Source organism: Gigantopelta aegis, chromosome 13, assembly GCF_016097555.1.
Source record: "Gigantopelta aegis isolate Gae_Host chromosome 13, Gae_host_genome, whole genome shotgun sequence".
In the NCBI taxonomy this organism is placed as follows: domain Eukaryota; kingdom Metazoa; phylum Mollusca; class Gastropoda; order Neomphalida; family Peltospiridae; genus Gigantopelta; species Gigantopelta aegis.
In genome coordinates this window covers 29957673-29974758 of record NC_054711.1, presented here as the reverse complement: position 1 = coordinate 29974758, position 17086 = coordinate 29957673, and the positions used below count along the sequence as shown (strand labels likewise).

The following is a 17086-nucleotide window of genomic DNA, read 5'->3' as shown; positions in this document are numbered from 1 at the left end:
TATAAGCAATTAAACCAAATTAGTGGCGTTCAAAAAGGACCTAAATATTAGTCTTCAAAACTGTATACACAGCTTTTCATTATACAGTGAAACCTGTCTTAAGCGGTTACACAAGGGAGTAAATAAAAGTGGCCGCTTAAGCCAGGTGACCGCTGATTACAGGTTGCCACATATAGAGTCTTTAAAACATGTGTTGTTGTTTCTTGTTTTGTCGTCTGTACTGCCAATTAACGCATGTGTGCTTCACAGTTGACTATAAATCAACTTTTGACATGTCGCCTCCGTCAGAAAAAACTGGAATGTATTAAATTAAGCGTTCAGAACACGTTTGTTTTCTTTTTCTTTAATTCCTACTTCATGTGGTGGATCGTCATAGTACGTGAATCTACATATGTCAAGCGTGTCCTGCCCAGAGGTAATTAGATGCATTCCAGAATCAGACACATAGTTGACTCGAGTTGAGATGTGGGGACTGAATGGATACTAGTATTCCTGAAGGTGTGAAGATCGGTTATTTGCTGCGCCTTATAGCTGTTGTTAAACTATCCCTTTTATCTAACCTATATACTGTGGCCGCTTAATATAGTTATTTTAGCGATTTGGGATCCGATTTCAGTGGCCGGTGGCCGCGTTAGACAGGTGGCCGCTAATTACAGGTGCATTTACATTATAAATCGTTTCGGAGGGAAAAACGCGGCTGCTTAAGACAGGTGACCACTGATGACAGGAGGCCGCTACGACAGGTTTGACTGTATTTTTATATTTCAGTCATACTGTGCTCGGGTCTCCACAAGTACTCGAGTACCCGTGCAAGGAAGAGCAAGACTCGACTCCGTTCACAGGACTCTAGTACCCGTGCAAGGAAGAGCAAGACTCGAGTCCGTTCACAGGACTCTAGTACCCGTGCAAGGAAGAGAAAGACTCGACTCCGTTCACAGGACTCTAGTGCCCGTTCAAGGAAGAGCAAGACTCGACTCCGTTCACAGGACTCTAGTGCCCGTTCAAGGAAGAGCAAGACTCGACTCCGTTCACAGGACTCTAGTGCCCGTGCAAGGAAGAGAAAGACTCGACTCCGTTCACAGGACTCCAGTGCCCGTGCAAGGAAGAGCAAGACTCGACTCCGTTCACAGGACTCCAGTGCCCGTGCAAGGAAGAGCAAGACTCGACTCCGTTCACAGGACTCTAGTACCCGTGCAAGGAAGAGCAAGACTCGACTCCGTTCACAGGACTCTAGTACCCGTGCAAGGAAGAGCAAGACTCGACTCCGTTCACAGGACTCTAGTACCCGTGCAAGGAAGAACAAGACTCGACTCCGTTCACAGGACTCTAGTACCCGTGCAAGGAAGAGCACTCTTATTTAATTATATTTTAATGTCATTTTGCCATATGCTTGCAGCTGGTTACATTATAGGGCTATGCGAATGTGTGAAATGCAATACAATGGCATGATTTGGCATTCATGTACTAATATCAGTTAAAAAGGAAGGGCCGTTCAAATATTACGTAACGCTATTTTTGTCAAAATTAGACACCCACCCACCCCTTGTAACGCCCATAAACGCTAGACCATACCCCAAAATATTACGTAACGCTCGGAAATAACTCGCCCCCCCCCCCCCTCCAACATTTGACATTTGATCCAAGTAGAAAACTCTGTTACCACATAGGCTACGAAAAAGCAGGTAGGAATTTGTTATGTGTATATTCCTCCAGACAGTACATACCAGTATTTGATGTACTAGGGGACAAGATGTAGACCAGTGGTAAAACGCTTGCTTGGTGCACGGTCGGTCTAGGATCGATCCCCGTCGGTGGGCCTATTGGGCTATTTCTCGTTCCAGCCAGTGCACCATGACTGGTATATCAAAGGCCGTCTGTTCTTCTGTTCTGTCTGTCAGGCCTTCTTTCGGGTCTGTCTCTCCGTCCTTTATGTTTGCCCTGTCTGTCTGTCTGTCTTTCTGTCCGTTCTGTCTGTCCGTCTATATGCCTGTCTGTCCTTTGGTATGTCCTAACGTTTGTCCCACATATAATTTCCAGATGTTTTATTTATCACAATAACTTGTGATATTGACCTGAACATTTTGTATATAGCTTTATCATGTACCGTTACCGATTTACCCATTTTTGACAGAGTTCTAGCCCTTGAACTTAGGCGATACTAAAATATATTTAGTCATTACTCTAAAATACCTCTAGTGAAATCCCTTTAGCAGTAGGCCTACGTCTAGAATGCTTGTCACTGTTCTAAAATACCTCTTGGGAAATCCCTTTAGGGGTCTTCACAATTCTGAACGTGTATGCTGGATTAACCAACCGCCGCTCACTCCCCACATTCCAGCAGAATTGGTACACTCCTCAAATGTTAATAACTGTTTAACACCCCATGTAAGATTTATTTTGTGTCTAAAACTGCACCAAACCATCACTCCCACAAAACGTTTTACAAACAAAGAAGCAAAAAAAAAAAAAAACCCACCCCAAAACAAAACAAAAGAACACCCCCCCCCCCCCCCCCCCCCTTCCCCCGAAAATGACTATTATGACTGAGATTTATGAAACGTGACAAAGATATTAAATATAATCTGTAGTATTATTTGTCCTTTACACTATCGGGGTACTTTTTAAGAAGGTTGTACCTTCATTATCACCTAACAGTCTGTATTAACGTTATTAAATTTAACAATTTGGACAAAAAAATGGTTATGCAAAATTAAGACTAGTGACGTAAGAACAAAACTATCATTCTCGCAGTTTTCATTGGCCCTGGCACTGATAGCAGAAACTCAATACACAAGATATTTAAAGGTGCTATGTCTTATCACCAACTCATATACCAATGTTAGCCCCCACGCCACCCACCCGTACACCAACTGTACATAACGACGTCATTATTATTCCAGGTATGTAAAATGACGTCATTCGGAAATGTTTGTTTGTTTACAAATGCACCAACAGTATAACGTCATTATTATGAAGAATGAACATCTGCACCATTCGTGAAATGTTACATCAAAAAATATGCAGTAATAAATAGATGTTTTGACATTGTGTAGTAGCATTCATGTGTACTACCGGTAATGCCGTATTCGGGTGTGTTCGGAAACTGATAAAAACCACGTGATAATGACGTTATTGGACCGTCATCTGTTGCTATGAGATACCATTGTCATTTCGTTCGTTGTATTTGAGCCAACTTGAATTCGTTGATAACAAACCCCCAAATTCCGGAAGATAGAAGAAAAACGAATAAGAACAAAAACAGCAGGTAACAGTGAAACCATTTATATAAACGTACTGACACAAATCTTTCATTAACACAAATATAACTACGAATTGAGAAACCATAGGGAAAGCATGTATGGTTTTAGTCCGAATCACTGCAATCGGACGTAGCAAATGTCTGGGTTTTTTTATTATCAATCATAATATAGCTAGAGACCGTGGATACTGTCTAAATAATATGACAACAACGATAGCGATTTTTTTTGGTGTACTAATGGAATACATTTAAAAGAACTATTTAAAAAAAAACAAAAAAAAAACGATAAAAACAACGCGAAAACAATTCTATTCTGGGGAAATAAATGTTTAGCAAAAATTGACAGACAATATATTTTTTTTAAATAATAATAAAAAAAAAAATAATAAAAAAATGGCAGAGGAAATTTGGGTTAAAATACCTTCATTAGCATTAACATACAGCCGATTTAAGGATTCACGGGGCCTGTAGAACAAATAACAGCGGGCCCCCCTCCCAGGATATATATTTTGCAATCCCCTCGGGGAGAGGGGAAAAATGACCTGAAGAAAAATAAATGTACACATCATTGCGGGGCCCGTAGCACGTACTACATGTGCTACTAGGTTATCTTGCTCCAAATCCCCCAAAATATAATTTTTCTAATCAAGGACCTAACTTCGTTTGGTAAACAATGACATTAGCACTAAAAACAATGGCATGGTACAAATTATTTATCTTAGTATTATATGTTGGTGTAAACTACATTAATAACCATTCAATGACTATTCAACAGACAATCTAATTAAAATTAGCTCCACTATTACATGTGGATCTAAGGACAGCCAGTTGGAGCTCATGTCCACCAATCAAAACCTTACTTGCAGAATCCTGCCAGTGATTTAAAACTAACAACACTGCGTAGTCCCCAATGTCCAGGTAACATTTCGTCTGTAAATAATAATTTAAATATTGACCAATCACACTTCGCCTTTTATAACGTTATTTGGGAGCATACAAATTCTAAAAATATCGTGTGAGTCTATTTTAGTGGCCGCAGTACAGCGAACCATACCAATACGTACGGGGTGGGTTATCAGTCTTCAATTTTACATTAAAAATTATTTATTTATAAAATTTAAAAAAACTAATCAGTCTTCAGTTTTACATTACAAATTATTTATTTTATAAAATAAAACATGTTTTAAGGCATTCGTAATTCACACGAAATATGTCGTATACCCTCAGGATAATTCGGAATTTTTTCAAATTATTTTTAAATCACTGGCAGGATTCTGCAAGTAAGGTTTTGATTGGTGGACATGAGCTCCAACTGGCTGTCATTAGATCCACATGTAATAGTGGAGCTAATTTTAATTAGATTGATTCAACAGAATACCTAAAATTAAAGAAAATTCAGCTAAAAAAAAACCATTGTTAAATGAGGTATTAGGCATATATTGCATTACCTCATAAGAAAGGTGTTTTGACCAATTTACATTAATGTTTTTGGATAAAAGAGAATATGATACAGGTACATGATGCTGATTTCAGCCCATGATTGAAATGTCTTTGAGTATTTTAATGAAATACAATGTGTACATTTTCATTCAGGACTTGAATGTGTCCAGTGACGAGGGGAGGGGGAGGGGAGCACGGGCGCAATGCCCCGAAGATAAAACACAATTACATTCACAAAGACACTATCATCTAATGTAAGTGTTGGGTATCTGGGTCTGGGTCGAGTTTGACCCTCGAGTACTCAAGTTCGATAGTTTGGACTCGTGGAGACCTTGATGTATTCAGTGCGCCAAATAATCCAAGCTTGGACACTGTTAGATGTATACCAACTAATGTCACAAACATGCGTGCATCTAATTGCAGCCTGAGAATTCTTCAGCTACGAGTATAAGTGATCATTTAAAGGTTCCAGTGCCAGCCAAACAAGGCAGATATGGACGATAGTTGGAGACCGCAGGTAAATAAATATTTACTGAATTAACTTATAATATTCTAGACTACTGTGATAGCCAACAATAATGATTTATTTTCGAAGGTCAATGTTATTAATTGCATAATAAATGGCATATACAGTACAATCTGTGTTAATGACAAAGGGAGATTTAGCATGTGATCCTTTAAGACAGGTGGCTGCTTATTACAGGTCAGTTTATCCAATAATAGATTTGGGAGAATAAATGGCCACTTAAAACAGGTAGCTGTATAATACAGGTAGTAGATGGAGCAGGTTTGACTGTAATAAACATGTAATTGCTTAATATTATAGCATGTGAATTTATAGGTGATCCAAATTGTATGGCAATATATGTTTAAATCCCATTGAACTAAATTTAAAGGTTGTAATGAAGATAAGAGGGTTTTTGTTTTTTTTATATCAAAAACATTAATTAACAAAGATTCCCAAATTTAACAATTCATGTAACCAGATAAGGTAATAAATATGTTTGACAAAGATAACTAATCTACATTCCAGAAATATGCGAAACTAACCCTTCCAGTGGTATCTGCTACTTACCCCGTGGATTCTGCCGGTGATATTGAATACCATGTGAAGGTAAAAAATGAAGTTAAACAAAAGAGCTTCGAATATGGACTTGGCAAAAATAATCTGGATATATCACACTTGAAAGAAGGATATTATCATAAGGAAAAGGTAAATACATATTCAGGCAAGATTTCCGTTTCCCGGATGTTATATAGTTAGATAAATAATTCTTAGTTATCAGAGTAACTCGACCGAAGTCGGCCCAAGTAATTGCCTTGATAGATTGTATCATTTATTCTAATTGGTTGAGTTGATTGTCTGTTCAGTTAGCGCCATTAATAAAGAATGGAAGTTGATTGAATTGGTGTGTGTTTGGATAAAATAGGCCTACACCACAACTGGCGACGAGAAATGGATATTTATCCATTGCGAACATTTACGCAAGTGTTTGAAGGACCTTGTGAGTTAAATGATTGGTCCGAATTTAAACGTCGTGTGATAGCAGTTGAGTGCTGTATGAATTACGTCACGCCGTTTGAACGTTCGACGGCGTGGGTTTGTGACAAACAAGGGAGGCAACTCTTGTATACCAAGTGCGCGAAATGTACATGGACAAAACTACATATATTATGTGGTTTTATGATTTCTGTATTCCACTCGTGTATTTCCTACAAGAAACCCTGATGCTTCGCCACATTAAAATAAAAACTAGTCTACTAACCTTTACTGTGGCAAATTCCTATAACAAGCAGACAAGGCTGTTTACAGGTGGGTATTTTTTTTTCTTCATAATTTTGGACAAAATATTAATTTTAAGTTTTAAAAGATTAAAGAAATAAAAAGTACCTTTTCTCAAATACAGTGGAACCTCGTTAGTCCGGACAGTATAGTTATTTTAAAAAACGTCCAGTTTACTGAAATGTACGTGATGAGTAACCTCTTGATTCACAAACAAAATAAAAATGAAAAACCTTAATTTTTTGTCAGAACTATATACATGTGCCATACGGCAAATGTTGTTTACATCAGTGGTTCACAAAGTACTTCGTAATAGCTTGTTGTCTGATTGAACAGTTTGGTGCAAACGAGTTTTGCATTCTGAGAACGAGTTCCAAGTTTTTTTCATCACCCATCGTCTCAAAATACCTTACGAGCGATTCAATGTTTGTCTTGGCTTCCTTTGCTGAAGGGGCTGGCACAGGAGCTGGCTCATTATCATCATCATCACTTGGATTATCTGCGTCTTTCGAATCACACACAATATCCAGAATGTCATCATTGGAAAGTGACTGGCCTGTCTCTTCCTGGCTGTCTACGTCAACGTACTGCTCAGCCGTCGAAGCAGACGATTGGTCATTATCAGCACCAGACTCGTTATATGCGTTTAACAACTCAAGTAACTCAGATAATGGCATGTCGTCATCTTCATCATCCTGCGCTTCAGTCTCTGAACTAGGTAGAATATTGACATGCCGGTAACAGTTGCGGATCGTCACACATGTCACCTCACCCCACGCTTGCTTTACGAATCTTAACGCCTGTCGTAGATTCAGCACTTGCAGTTTGCCATCTTCAACACATTTGAGAAACGACCTCACTAAATACTGTTGGTAGTGTGCCTTGAATGCTCGAATAATTCCCGCATGCATTGGCTGTATGTGTGCTGTGGTATTCGGTGGTAAAAAATGCACTTTAACATTACTCAATGCCACATTCCCACAAGCATGGCTGACCGTGTTGTCAACAAGATGAATAACTTTGCAACCACGCAATTTCATTTGCCTGTCAAATGCTCTTAACCAATCACAAAAAAGGTCCGACATCATCCACACTTTCTTGTTGTTACGATATCGGACGTAAACTTCCGGGTTGAAATCATTACCAAAACAACATGGTCTCCGAGCTTTCGCGATCACAAACGGCTTTATTTTTATATCACCGGTAGAATTTGCACGAAGTACCACTGTTATCCTGTCCTTCTATCTTTTAACACCTTTCACAGGCTTTGAAGCTAACGTGTAGTTTGGTCCCAGCTTAAAAAGTCCGGTTTCGTCCATGTTGAAACATCTTCTGGTGCATAATCGTTTAACACTTTCTTCAGTTCTTCTCTCCCACTAACCACTGCATTCTTGTCGCCACTTGCTGCTTCTCCTTCGTACACGTTTTTGGCAACGTTGTGGCGAGACTTGAAACGTGACAAGCAAAGTCAGTTACGTTCATCTGTTCTCCTAGACGTTTGGCCTTTTCAATCAACATTTGGTCATTGATTGCCGCATTCTGACTGGACATGTCACTTAGCCACAGGTAGAGAACCTGTTCTAACTTATGGTTCTTGGCATGTCGCGATCTAGAAAGTGACCATTCATCTTCAACTATATTAAGCCATTTTTTATTTTTCTTCAGAATGTCACCAATTGTTGATTTTCCTATTCCGTGGCCAAAACTATTAGCAAAATAATTTGACATGCCATCCAGACTCGCTTTTGGATTTTCCAATTTATACCGGCAGATTTCTCTCTTTTCGTGGGCAGTAATTTCATGACGTTTTCTTTTTTTTGGTTGACTCGACATAGTGACTGACAGCAAATTGTGTCATAATTGGCGTACATTTGTTTATATGTTCGGACCTGTTGACAACTGTTGATCAAAATTGTATTAACTCACGAATCTGACATTTACTAAAGAATAGGGTATTTAATCTTTCATTTAAAAAACCCAAAAAACTCTTGTTAACACTCGTGCTGTATCCGACTAACGCTAAATAAACTCAGGTGAATGGTTAAATAAACTGCGATGTGAGACCCTGTGCAGCCATTTTATCTCTGTCGATTCCTTGAGCGTTAATTGGCAGATTGCTTTTATGTTCAATCAGTGGTGACCGGTCAAATGAAGCAATTTGCCATTACTTTTTACGTTTGGTTCAGAATTATGACCGTCCGGTTCTGGAAGCTGAATATCCGGATTAACGAATAACTTTACTGGGTGGTCGTTTCGTTTTGTGATAAAACCGTCTGTAAGGTGAGGTTTCCGGAGTAATGGAGTCCGGACTAACGAGGTTCCACTGTATATCTTATCACCAAATTACCGTTGGATATGTTTTATTTATTGTGTATGAAGCCAAAACAAGGATCCAAAAACTGACTGTCATCGACCTTATTCGTGGATTGACCGGCCTCGGTGGCGTAGTGGTTAGGCCATCGGTCTACAGGCTGGTAGGTACTGGGTTCGGATCCCAGTCGAGACATGGGATTTTTAATCCAGATACTGACTCTGAACTGACTCCGCAAGGCTCAATGGGTAGGTGTAAACTACTTGCACCGACCAGTGATCCATAACTGGTTCAACAAAGGCCCTGGTTTGTGCTATCCTGCCTGTGGGAAGCGCAAATAAAAGATCCCTTGCTGCTAATCGGAAAGAGTAGCCCATGTAGTGGCGACAGTGGGTTTCCTCTAAAAATGTGTGTGGTCCTTAACCATATGTCTGACGCCATATAACCGTAAACAAAATGTGTTGAGTGCGTCGTTAAATAAAACATTTCTTTCTTTCTTACTCGTGGATTAAAAGCTTGTTGGTGAGTAGTGTTCCCATAGCGCGCTCATTAAATTGTAAATATTTGTCACCGTTTTCGTCTGTTTTTAGTTAAAATTTTGCACAAAATAGCTTTTTAAACATGCATAACAGTTAACTGTTTTACTAGGCAATTCAAACCAAGCACCAACTTTGTTTACATATCGCGAAGGGCATTCCCGGTAATCATGTGCTATAAATAGTAGCATTGAATACGGTATAATTCTGGCAGTTGAGTTGAATACGGAAAAGTGTATTTCATTTTTGTATTCAGGACTGTATTTATATAGTAAGATTGAATGGTTGTGTAATAAAACCTAAAACATAGAGCCACCGAAAATCCACGTTTGACAGAGGCAAATTCCACGTTGGAAATCGGCCGATTCCGCGATTTTTCACGTGTGAGAAATTGCAATTTCCGTGATTTTCCGTGCGGTAATAGCAATTTTCATGATTTTCTGTGCAGTATGAATGAATGAATGAATGAATGAATGAATCTTTAATGACACCCCAGCACAAAAACACATCGGCTATTGGTTGTCACAAATGGTAAGCACATGGAAATATTATTTATATACATTCATGTAAAAACCACAGTGTAAGGAGCTGTGGGGGAAAAGTATAATATAATACATCAAGGTAAGTATATTTTAAAACTGTGTATAGAAGTCAAAGTGTTTTAAAAACCCTACAATTAAAATGTAATTTAAACGATTCCAAAACATTTCTATATCATTTCTCGGCTTGAGATGATCACACTCCACCAAAATGTGGTGCACAGTTTGTGTACACTGACTGTGTTCACACTGAGGAGGCGGGTCCTTCTTTAAAATAAATGAATGCGTCAGATTTGTATGGCCAATGCGGGCATGGCACAAGACTACTTCATCCTTCCTGCATCGCCTGTAGGATGACTGCCACTCTCCCATGCAGAACTGCCTTGATAGAATGAAGCTTGTTCGCAACCGCACCGTCCCAATCGTCTGCCATTTCGAAAAGATATATTGGTTAATATGAAATTTAAAATCACTGTAGGGGACACCAACATGGACACGGGGCAAGTTCAAAGCAGACTTGGCAGCAACATCTGCCTTTTCGTTACCCTTAATGCCAACATGGCTGGGTACCCAACAAAATATAACATCTTTATTGGCAATTGATAAAAAGACACACTTTCGTATCACCATCCCAACTATAACGTGCAGTAAGAAACCAGAAATTCCGCAATGAACCCATCATCTGCATACAAAACGGCAATTTCTGTGACTTATATATTCAAGTGCGGACACAAACTGTGTCTGGCGCATGTGATTGATTTAGTAGGAGAGCCATTAAAAAATCATGCCTGTATGATTCACGTTTGCACACTCATATCCATGGTAGTCTGTTTTCAACAAGAAGCTACAGCGTAAACAGCGTTACCTCAATTCCTTGAGAGAATATCTACCTGCCACCTCTGTCCACCTTCCACCTATTCCCATCTCAACATTTTTGGATGAGTGCAGCCTGTTACCATGCAGAGTATATGCATTTATACGAAGGCTTTTTCAAAAGTGAACAGAATTACCTGTCAACCTTTAGTCAAGAGAAAGCAGGAGGTGTGTTCAAAAAGCGGGAGATTTTAAAAATTAATTAATTTAACCCAAAATCGCAAGATTAAAAAAAGTTATATGAACACTACATAATGTCATATATACTTGGTAACCTTAAATCTTGGCATTTAAAAATATATATATATATATATATATATATATATATATATTATATATATATATATATATATTATTATTATTATTTTAATTTTTTTTTTAAAGTTTAAATATTATTATGATTTAATACTTCTTTCTTTTTTTAAATAACTCTTTTATTCAAAAAATTTAAGAAAATGAACAAGAAATTAAAAAATTAATTAGTACATTTACGGTATTACACTTACAGCCTTACAGGTTAAACGTTACATCATCATTTGTGGCTAGTGTAGCTAAGTACGTAAGACAAATTTATATAAATCTTATAAATTAATATTCAGTTTTTACTATTATGAGGAACAGTGGCGTGGTACTTATTTAAAATCATTATAATGATGCAATAAATATTGTATTTCCATTAATCATAAGTAAAACCTCATTACGGACATCGTGTGAAATTTATCGGAATTATACCCATTTCCGTGAGTAACTTTATATCAAACACAACATTTATTAATTGTACAAAAATAATCTCTTGAAGTGTACCGTTGTTACCAACATTTTACTGTGCAAACATACAAAATTAACTGACACAAAAATTAACTGACACAAGTATGTTTATATAGCTAATTGGTCTTTTCGTTGTCTTGCTGTGACATGTGATTTTAACATGCATTGTGTGCATCATCGCTGTTAACTCTGGGCCAGAGTCTGGCACTTCAGATTCGTCATAGTTGCATTATGTAATCTAGTGGAAAGACATTTTACAATTCAGAGGCGTTATTAGAACTAAATTGGATAGTTATATATATGGCAACACTGAATGGCAATACACAGCCTGTTAAATTATCGGCAACATGCTTCGTAGCCATTACGATGACAACAAACATTATAATAACACGTCATTTTATAAACTCCATGTGCTTTTTTAACAATATAAATATCCCACAAGTCTTACTTCGGCAAAGGTTAAACAGTTGGGACAATTCGGCCTGTTACATTCTCGGAAACCGAAAGTATAGTCGACATTTTCCGAATGAGAATGAGCTACTTCCCTTATGTTATTTTGGCAAAACGGGATCAATTTTGTTTTATGCTTACAAAAATGTCATTTAACAGGAGAAATTGTCTCCTGCACAGGTAAAAGGAGATTTGATCAAATACTGGGACACTCCCGTGGAATCCGGGAGGTTTGGCAGGTCTGGTGCGTGGCTCTATGAATGTAGCCGATAACACATCGCGGTAGGCCTTTTTGCAATAGGCTGCTGAATCAGTAACAACAGACTTGATAACATTATATTGCACCCCGTAAGTGGTCACACGTATACAGAACTTCATATACGTTGTTTTCGCTTTCTATTTATTGCACGAGTATATTTTGCGCAAGAATATATACCACGAGACCGCGTAGTGGTTGAGTGGTATGTTCTTTCGCAAAATAAACAAGTGCAATAAATATGAAGCGAAAACAACGTACATGTGTGTGTATGTGAAGTTCTGTACTTATTACATACCTTCTTTCATGTTTTACAAAAAAGGTTTTTAATTTAACGTCATAACAACACTGTTAAATCTATGATCAAAACTCCTTTCATGGATTCATTTAACGTTAAGAATCATACTCTGCAGTAGCCTTGTGTAATGCTTCAAATACATGACGTCATTTGTAAATCACATATGACTTAAGTAAATAAAAGGCACTAACTGCACTAAAAAGAAAAAGGGAATTCCCCATTTAAAAGTTCCGGTCCAGATTGCACATATGTGACCCACCCTGGCGAATTCAGTCGCATGTCGCAAAAAAATTAAATTTGACAATATACTTAAAATAAAGGTACAGCTCTCAAATTTTGCACACATTAAGTTTAAATCATAAACTATATGAATAAAAAGGTTTTGTAGGTTAAGGGTGGTTAAATACAATAAAATTAAATAATTTAATATATAGTAAACATTTTTTAAAAATGTTGTGAAAATCATTTAGCAAATTTATGAGCTATATATAAGCTCCAAATTATAAATTAAGCAGTAAAATCCAGTAGATGGTAAATTTCTAAAATAATAAGTCAAACACAATATACAGAGTGAAACTATTATTATTATAACTTTTAGATGGTTTTAACATTCCGATTCCAGAGATAATCCATGGAGAGTTGTGTGTGTGTTTTTTGTCGATAATTTGTTCCTCTTTTTTGTTTCCTTTATTTATTTTTTTCTTGAAATAACTAACGTCATTTTCCTAAAGTCACATCCTGGGCCACCCAGGAACAAATTTTGGTTTCGAATTCCGTCCCCGTCATCGTGATCGTCCACATCCCAGGAATAATCGGAAAATTACATTTGTCCACTCATTAACTAAATTGGCTCCACTTAAATATAAATTGTTCAGCTCACTGAAAGCTCTAGCAAGAAGAGCGTCTTTATTACTCACTTTAAGATCATCACAAAGTAAAATAACTGATTGGAATGGTACATAAATTCACATTTAAGAATTGCTCTTCGAACAAAAACCGTAGGCGCAGCCATCTTTTTTTTTCTTCCTTTGTGTTATCCTTCGACGAACCACTGTAAGCTTGAATGCTTAGATTACCCAGAAAGCCGCAGTGACCTTGTCACTGACCAATCAAAAGGCATATATCACTTAGCTAAGATGTCTGCCTAGTAACAAACTAGTTTGTGTATGGTCAATTTTTGATTCCTATTGGCTTACAGCTAAGTCATACCCACAAGTCACTGAAAGGATGGTGTAGAGGAATTATTTTGGCGCAATTTGATACTAAATATGAAGCTATTCACCAAACGGCTACCGCAATTCAAAGTGGTGAAAATGAACAAAGATAAAAGGCCTTTATCACTATAGTAAGATTGAATAGGTATGTAATAAATCTTAATATTGACTGTCTCAATGTTTGATGATTGCAAGCTTCAAGAAAAAGTACATCAATAATGAACACTTTGTTTCTGATTCTTCAAGAATATTTAATACTGACCGGTCCCAATGATCAGTGGTTTCATCTGCTATGGTAGAAATCATGGTTGTACTCAGTAGTAATTCCGTAATAGCTCTCTGGCAGCGACCAAATACACTGGGTAAGTAGTATTCTTGGAGGGTGTTCCTACCGGGCAATGCACCGCCTTGCTTTGCATGCTTTACTAGAAAAGGTAGCATTTTGTCTGTCTTATCCAGTGGTATGTCGGCAAGGGTGCACATGCAGACAAAGTCTTCAATGAAGTTGCGGCGTTGGTCACTGGATATTGTCGGTGTCGCCAATGTTACTTGTAGCTTTGGGGCTGTGCTTGAGGATTTTGCATCACTGAGTAGTCTTATAGTATGCTTTTTGGAGCGAATGTGGTCTCTTACGGTATCGTTCCTTGTAAAATGTATGGAATGGCTACAGTACTTGCAGAACATGATCCCATCATCTGCATACAAAGCGTCGTCTTTATACTGCTTAGCCCGACTGACGGTAGTAATGTTTGAAAGTTTGAGTTTCTTACTGTTAGACGACATTTTACTTGGTATGGTTCGGGTTGAAATGAGGGAAGAACGACATGTATGATGTTATAGTATGTCACCACCACGTAAAAACATTTTGATTGAATAATTACATCTTAGACCTAATAGTATTACAGTTTAAGAAATAGACATACTGCCACTGGCATCTGTCAATCACTGGTGCTAGTCTGGGTTAAATTTCAGTTTCAGCAGCAACAAATAATGATACATTGCATTGTATTACAGTATATACTGTATCTTAGACCTATTGTATTACAGTATATACTGTAATACATACTGGCATCTGTCAATCAATGATGCCAGTCTGGGTTAAGTCTGTTTCAACAACAATTTAAATGTTAGTAAATTTAAGATACAATTATTGAATGAAAATGTTGTTAAAAAAAATAATCTTTGATACAGTGAATCAGAATTTTTTATTTCGGAAGTATTTAAAAATAAAAACAACATTTAATTTACTATATATACATAATAATGGGCTAAATAACGGTTTACGGTTACATTTTGGTTAATACCGTTATTATCGGAAACCGAAAGTGACAACTTCATGATGCGCTATGCGCCATTGCTTTCAATGTATTTTAAGTTATTGTCAGTTACCAGTCAAGTAAGAAAGCATGAAGTTATTTCAATGAATAAGAAGTCAAAAGGTCTCTGTTTATCGAACCATTTTAAATAAAATGTGTTGAGTGTGTCGTTAAATAAAACAAATCTTTCTTTCTGTTTATCGACAAAAGTAAAATTTAAAAAAAAACATTTGTAGAAATAACCATGTTTTCCCAGGAAAATGGGATTTCCTTTTTCAATGGCTGATTTCATGATTTCTGTGGTCGTGGATTTTCGGTAGGTCTAAAAACAGTGGCTCAAACAGTTGGAAAAATTGACTGTTTTGATGAAATAGTCGAAAAATGGACTGTTTTGATGAAATAGTCGAAACATGGCCTATCTATATCGAAAGATTAGACCAGTATTTTGAAGTGAATGAAATTCCTGACCCAAAATGTATGGGTTACTAGCTCCGAACATTGACGAAACCAGAATTACCTAAAACAAAAACATACACTGAAGTTTGTGAAATTTTAACAAGACACCTGTCACCCAAACCACTACTGATAGCAGAACGATTTCGGTTCCATAAGAGAGATCAAATACCAGGTGAATCAATAAAAACATTTATGACTGTTTCAAGAAAAGTACTAACTGAATTTTGTGAATTTGGTACTTTTCTAAATGAAGCCCTTCGAGAGAGATTTGTGGTTTGATAAATGAGCAGATTCAGAAAAGATTGCTGTCTGAAGAAAACTTGACATATGATAAGGCAGAAAAGATTGCTGTCTGAAGAAAACTTGACATATGATAAGGCAGTAAAAGATTGCTGTCTGAAGAAAACTTGACATATGATAAGGCAGTAAAAGATTGCTGTCTGAAGAAAACTTGACATATGATAAGGCAGTAAAGATTGCTGTCTGAAGAAAACTTGACATATGATAAGGCAGTAAAGATTGCTGTCTGAAGAAAACTTGACATATGATAAGGCAGAAAAGATTGCTGTCTGAAGAAAACTTGACATATGATAAGGCAGTAAAGATTGCTGTCTGAAGAAAACTTGACATATGATAAGGCAGTAAAGATTGCTGTCTGAAGAAAACTTGACATATGATATGGCAGTCAGTAAAGATTGCTGTCTGAAGAAAACTTGACATATGATAAGGCAGTAAAGATTGCTGTCTGAAGAAAACTTGACATATGATAAGGCAGTAAAGATTGCTGTCTGAAGAAAACTTGACATATGATAAGGCAGTAAAGATTGCTGTGGCGATGGAATCAGCAATAAAACATTTAAATGAACTACAACTTCATTCAAAGTCTAGCTGTTCCTGTAGACAAAGTTTACAAATTTACACAGGAAGGAAAAAGTAATGAATCGTTTGCTTTGCCGAAGTGTGGTAGATGTGGTTACCATGGTCATACACCTGACAATTTAAAGATGCTGCCTGCCGACAGTGTGGAAAAAAAGGGACATTTGCAGTCAATGTGTAGATTGAAACCAGTTAAATACCCAGCCCGTAATTCCAGACCTAGCGAATCGCAGAAAAACAGGAAGGTGAATGCAATTACAAATGATAACTTTTCATCTGAAGATGATGTCCTGTATGACAGTGTTTCTCATATTGACATTTACTCTGTGGATAAGAAGGATAATGCAGTTATCAAAGTTGTTTTGGAAATGGAGTAGGATACAGGATCTGCAATATCTGCAATACCATTTCATCAGTACAAGAAACATTATAGCAAGATGAAGTTAGAGCCAACTGATTTAACACTGAAAACTTACACTGGGGAAAAGTTTAAACCAATCGGTGTGCTGACTGTAACTGTTTGCTATGAAAACCAAACAGAACAGTTAGATCTCTATGCAGTAAAGAGAGGTGGTGTTGCATTATTTGGCCAAGATTGGCTAAATAAAATTCATTTGGATTGGAAATCCATCAGATCTGTCAACAAAATGGAGAATTTTTTTTTGACATCTGAAAAGATGAAAAGTCTTAATGAATTCAAGGATGTTTTCC

At 37.2% G+C, this 17086-nt stretch overlaps 1 protein-coding gene and 1 long non-coding RNA gene across 2 annotated transcripts; one reads left to right on the top strand and one right to left on the bottom strand.

Annotated features, from left to right (window-relative positions):
* The first annotated feature begins 3025 nt into the window (after positions 1–3025).
* Positions 3026–6465, top strand: LOC121387381. Its single transcript, XR_005959805.1, has 3 exons — positions 3026–3265; positions 5123–5216; positions 5733–6465. It is a non-coding gene; the product is annotated as an uncharacterized LOC121387381 (long non-coding RNA).
* A 304-nt stretch (positions 6466–6769) lies between these two features.
* Positions 6770–7393, bottom strand: LOC121387256. The gene has a single exon (XM_041518281.1). The coding sequence runs from the start codon at positions 7391–7393 to the stop codon at positions 6770–6772; it is 624 nt and encodes a 207-aa protein (XP_041374215.1).
* Positions 7394–17086: the final 9693 nt, after the last annotated feature.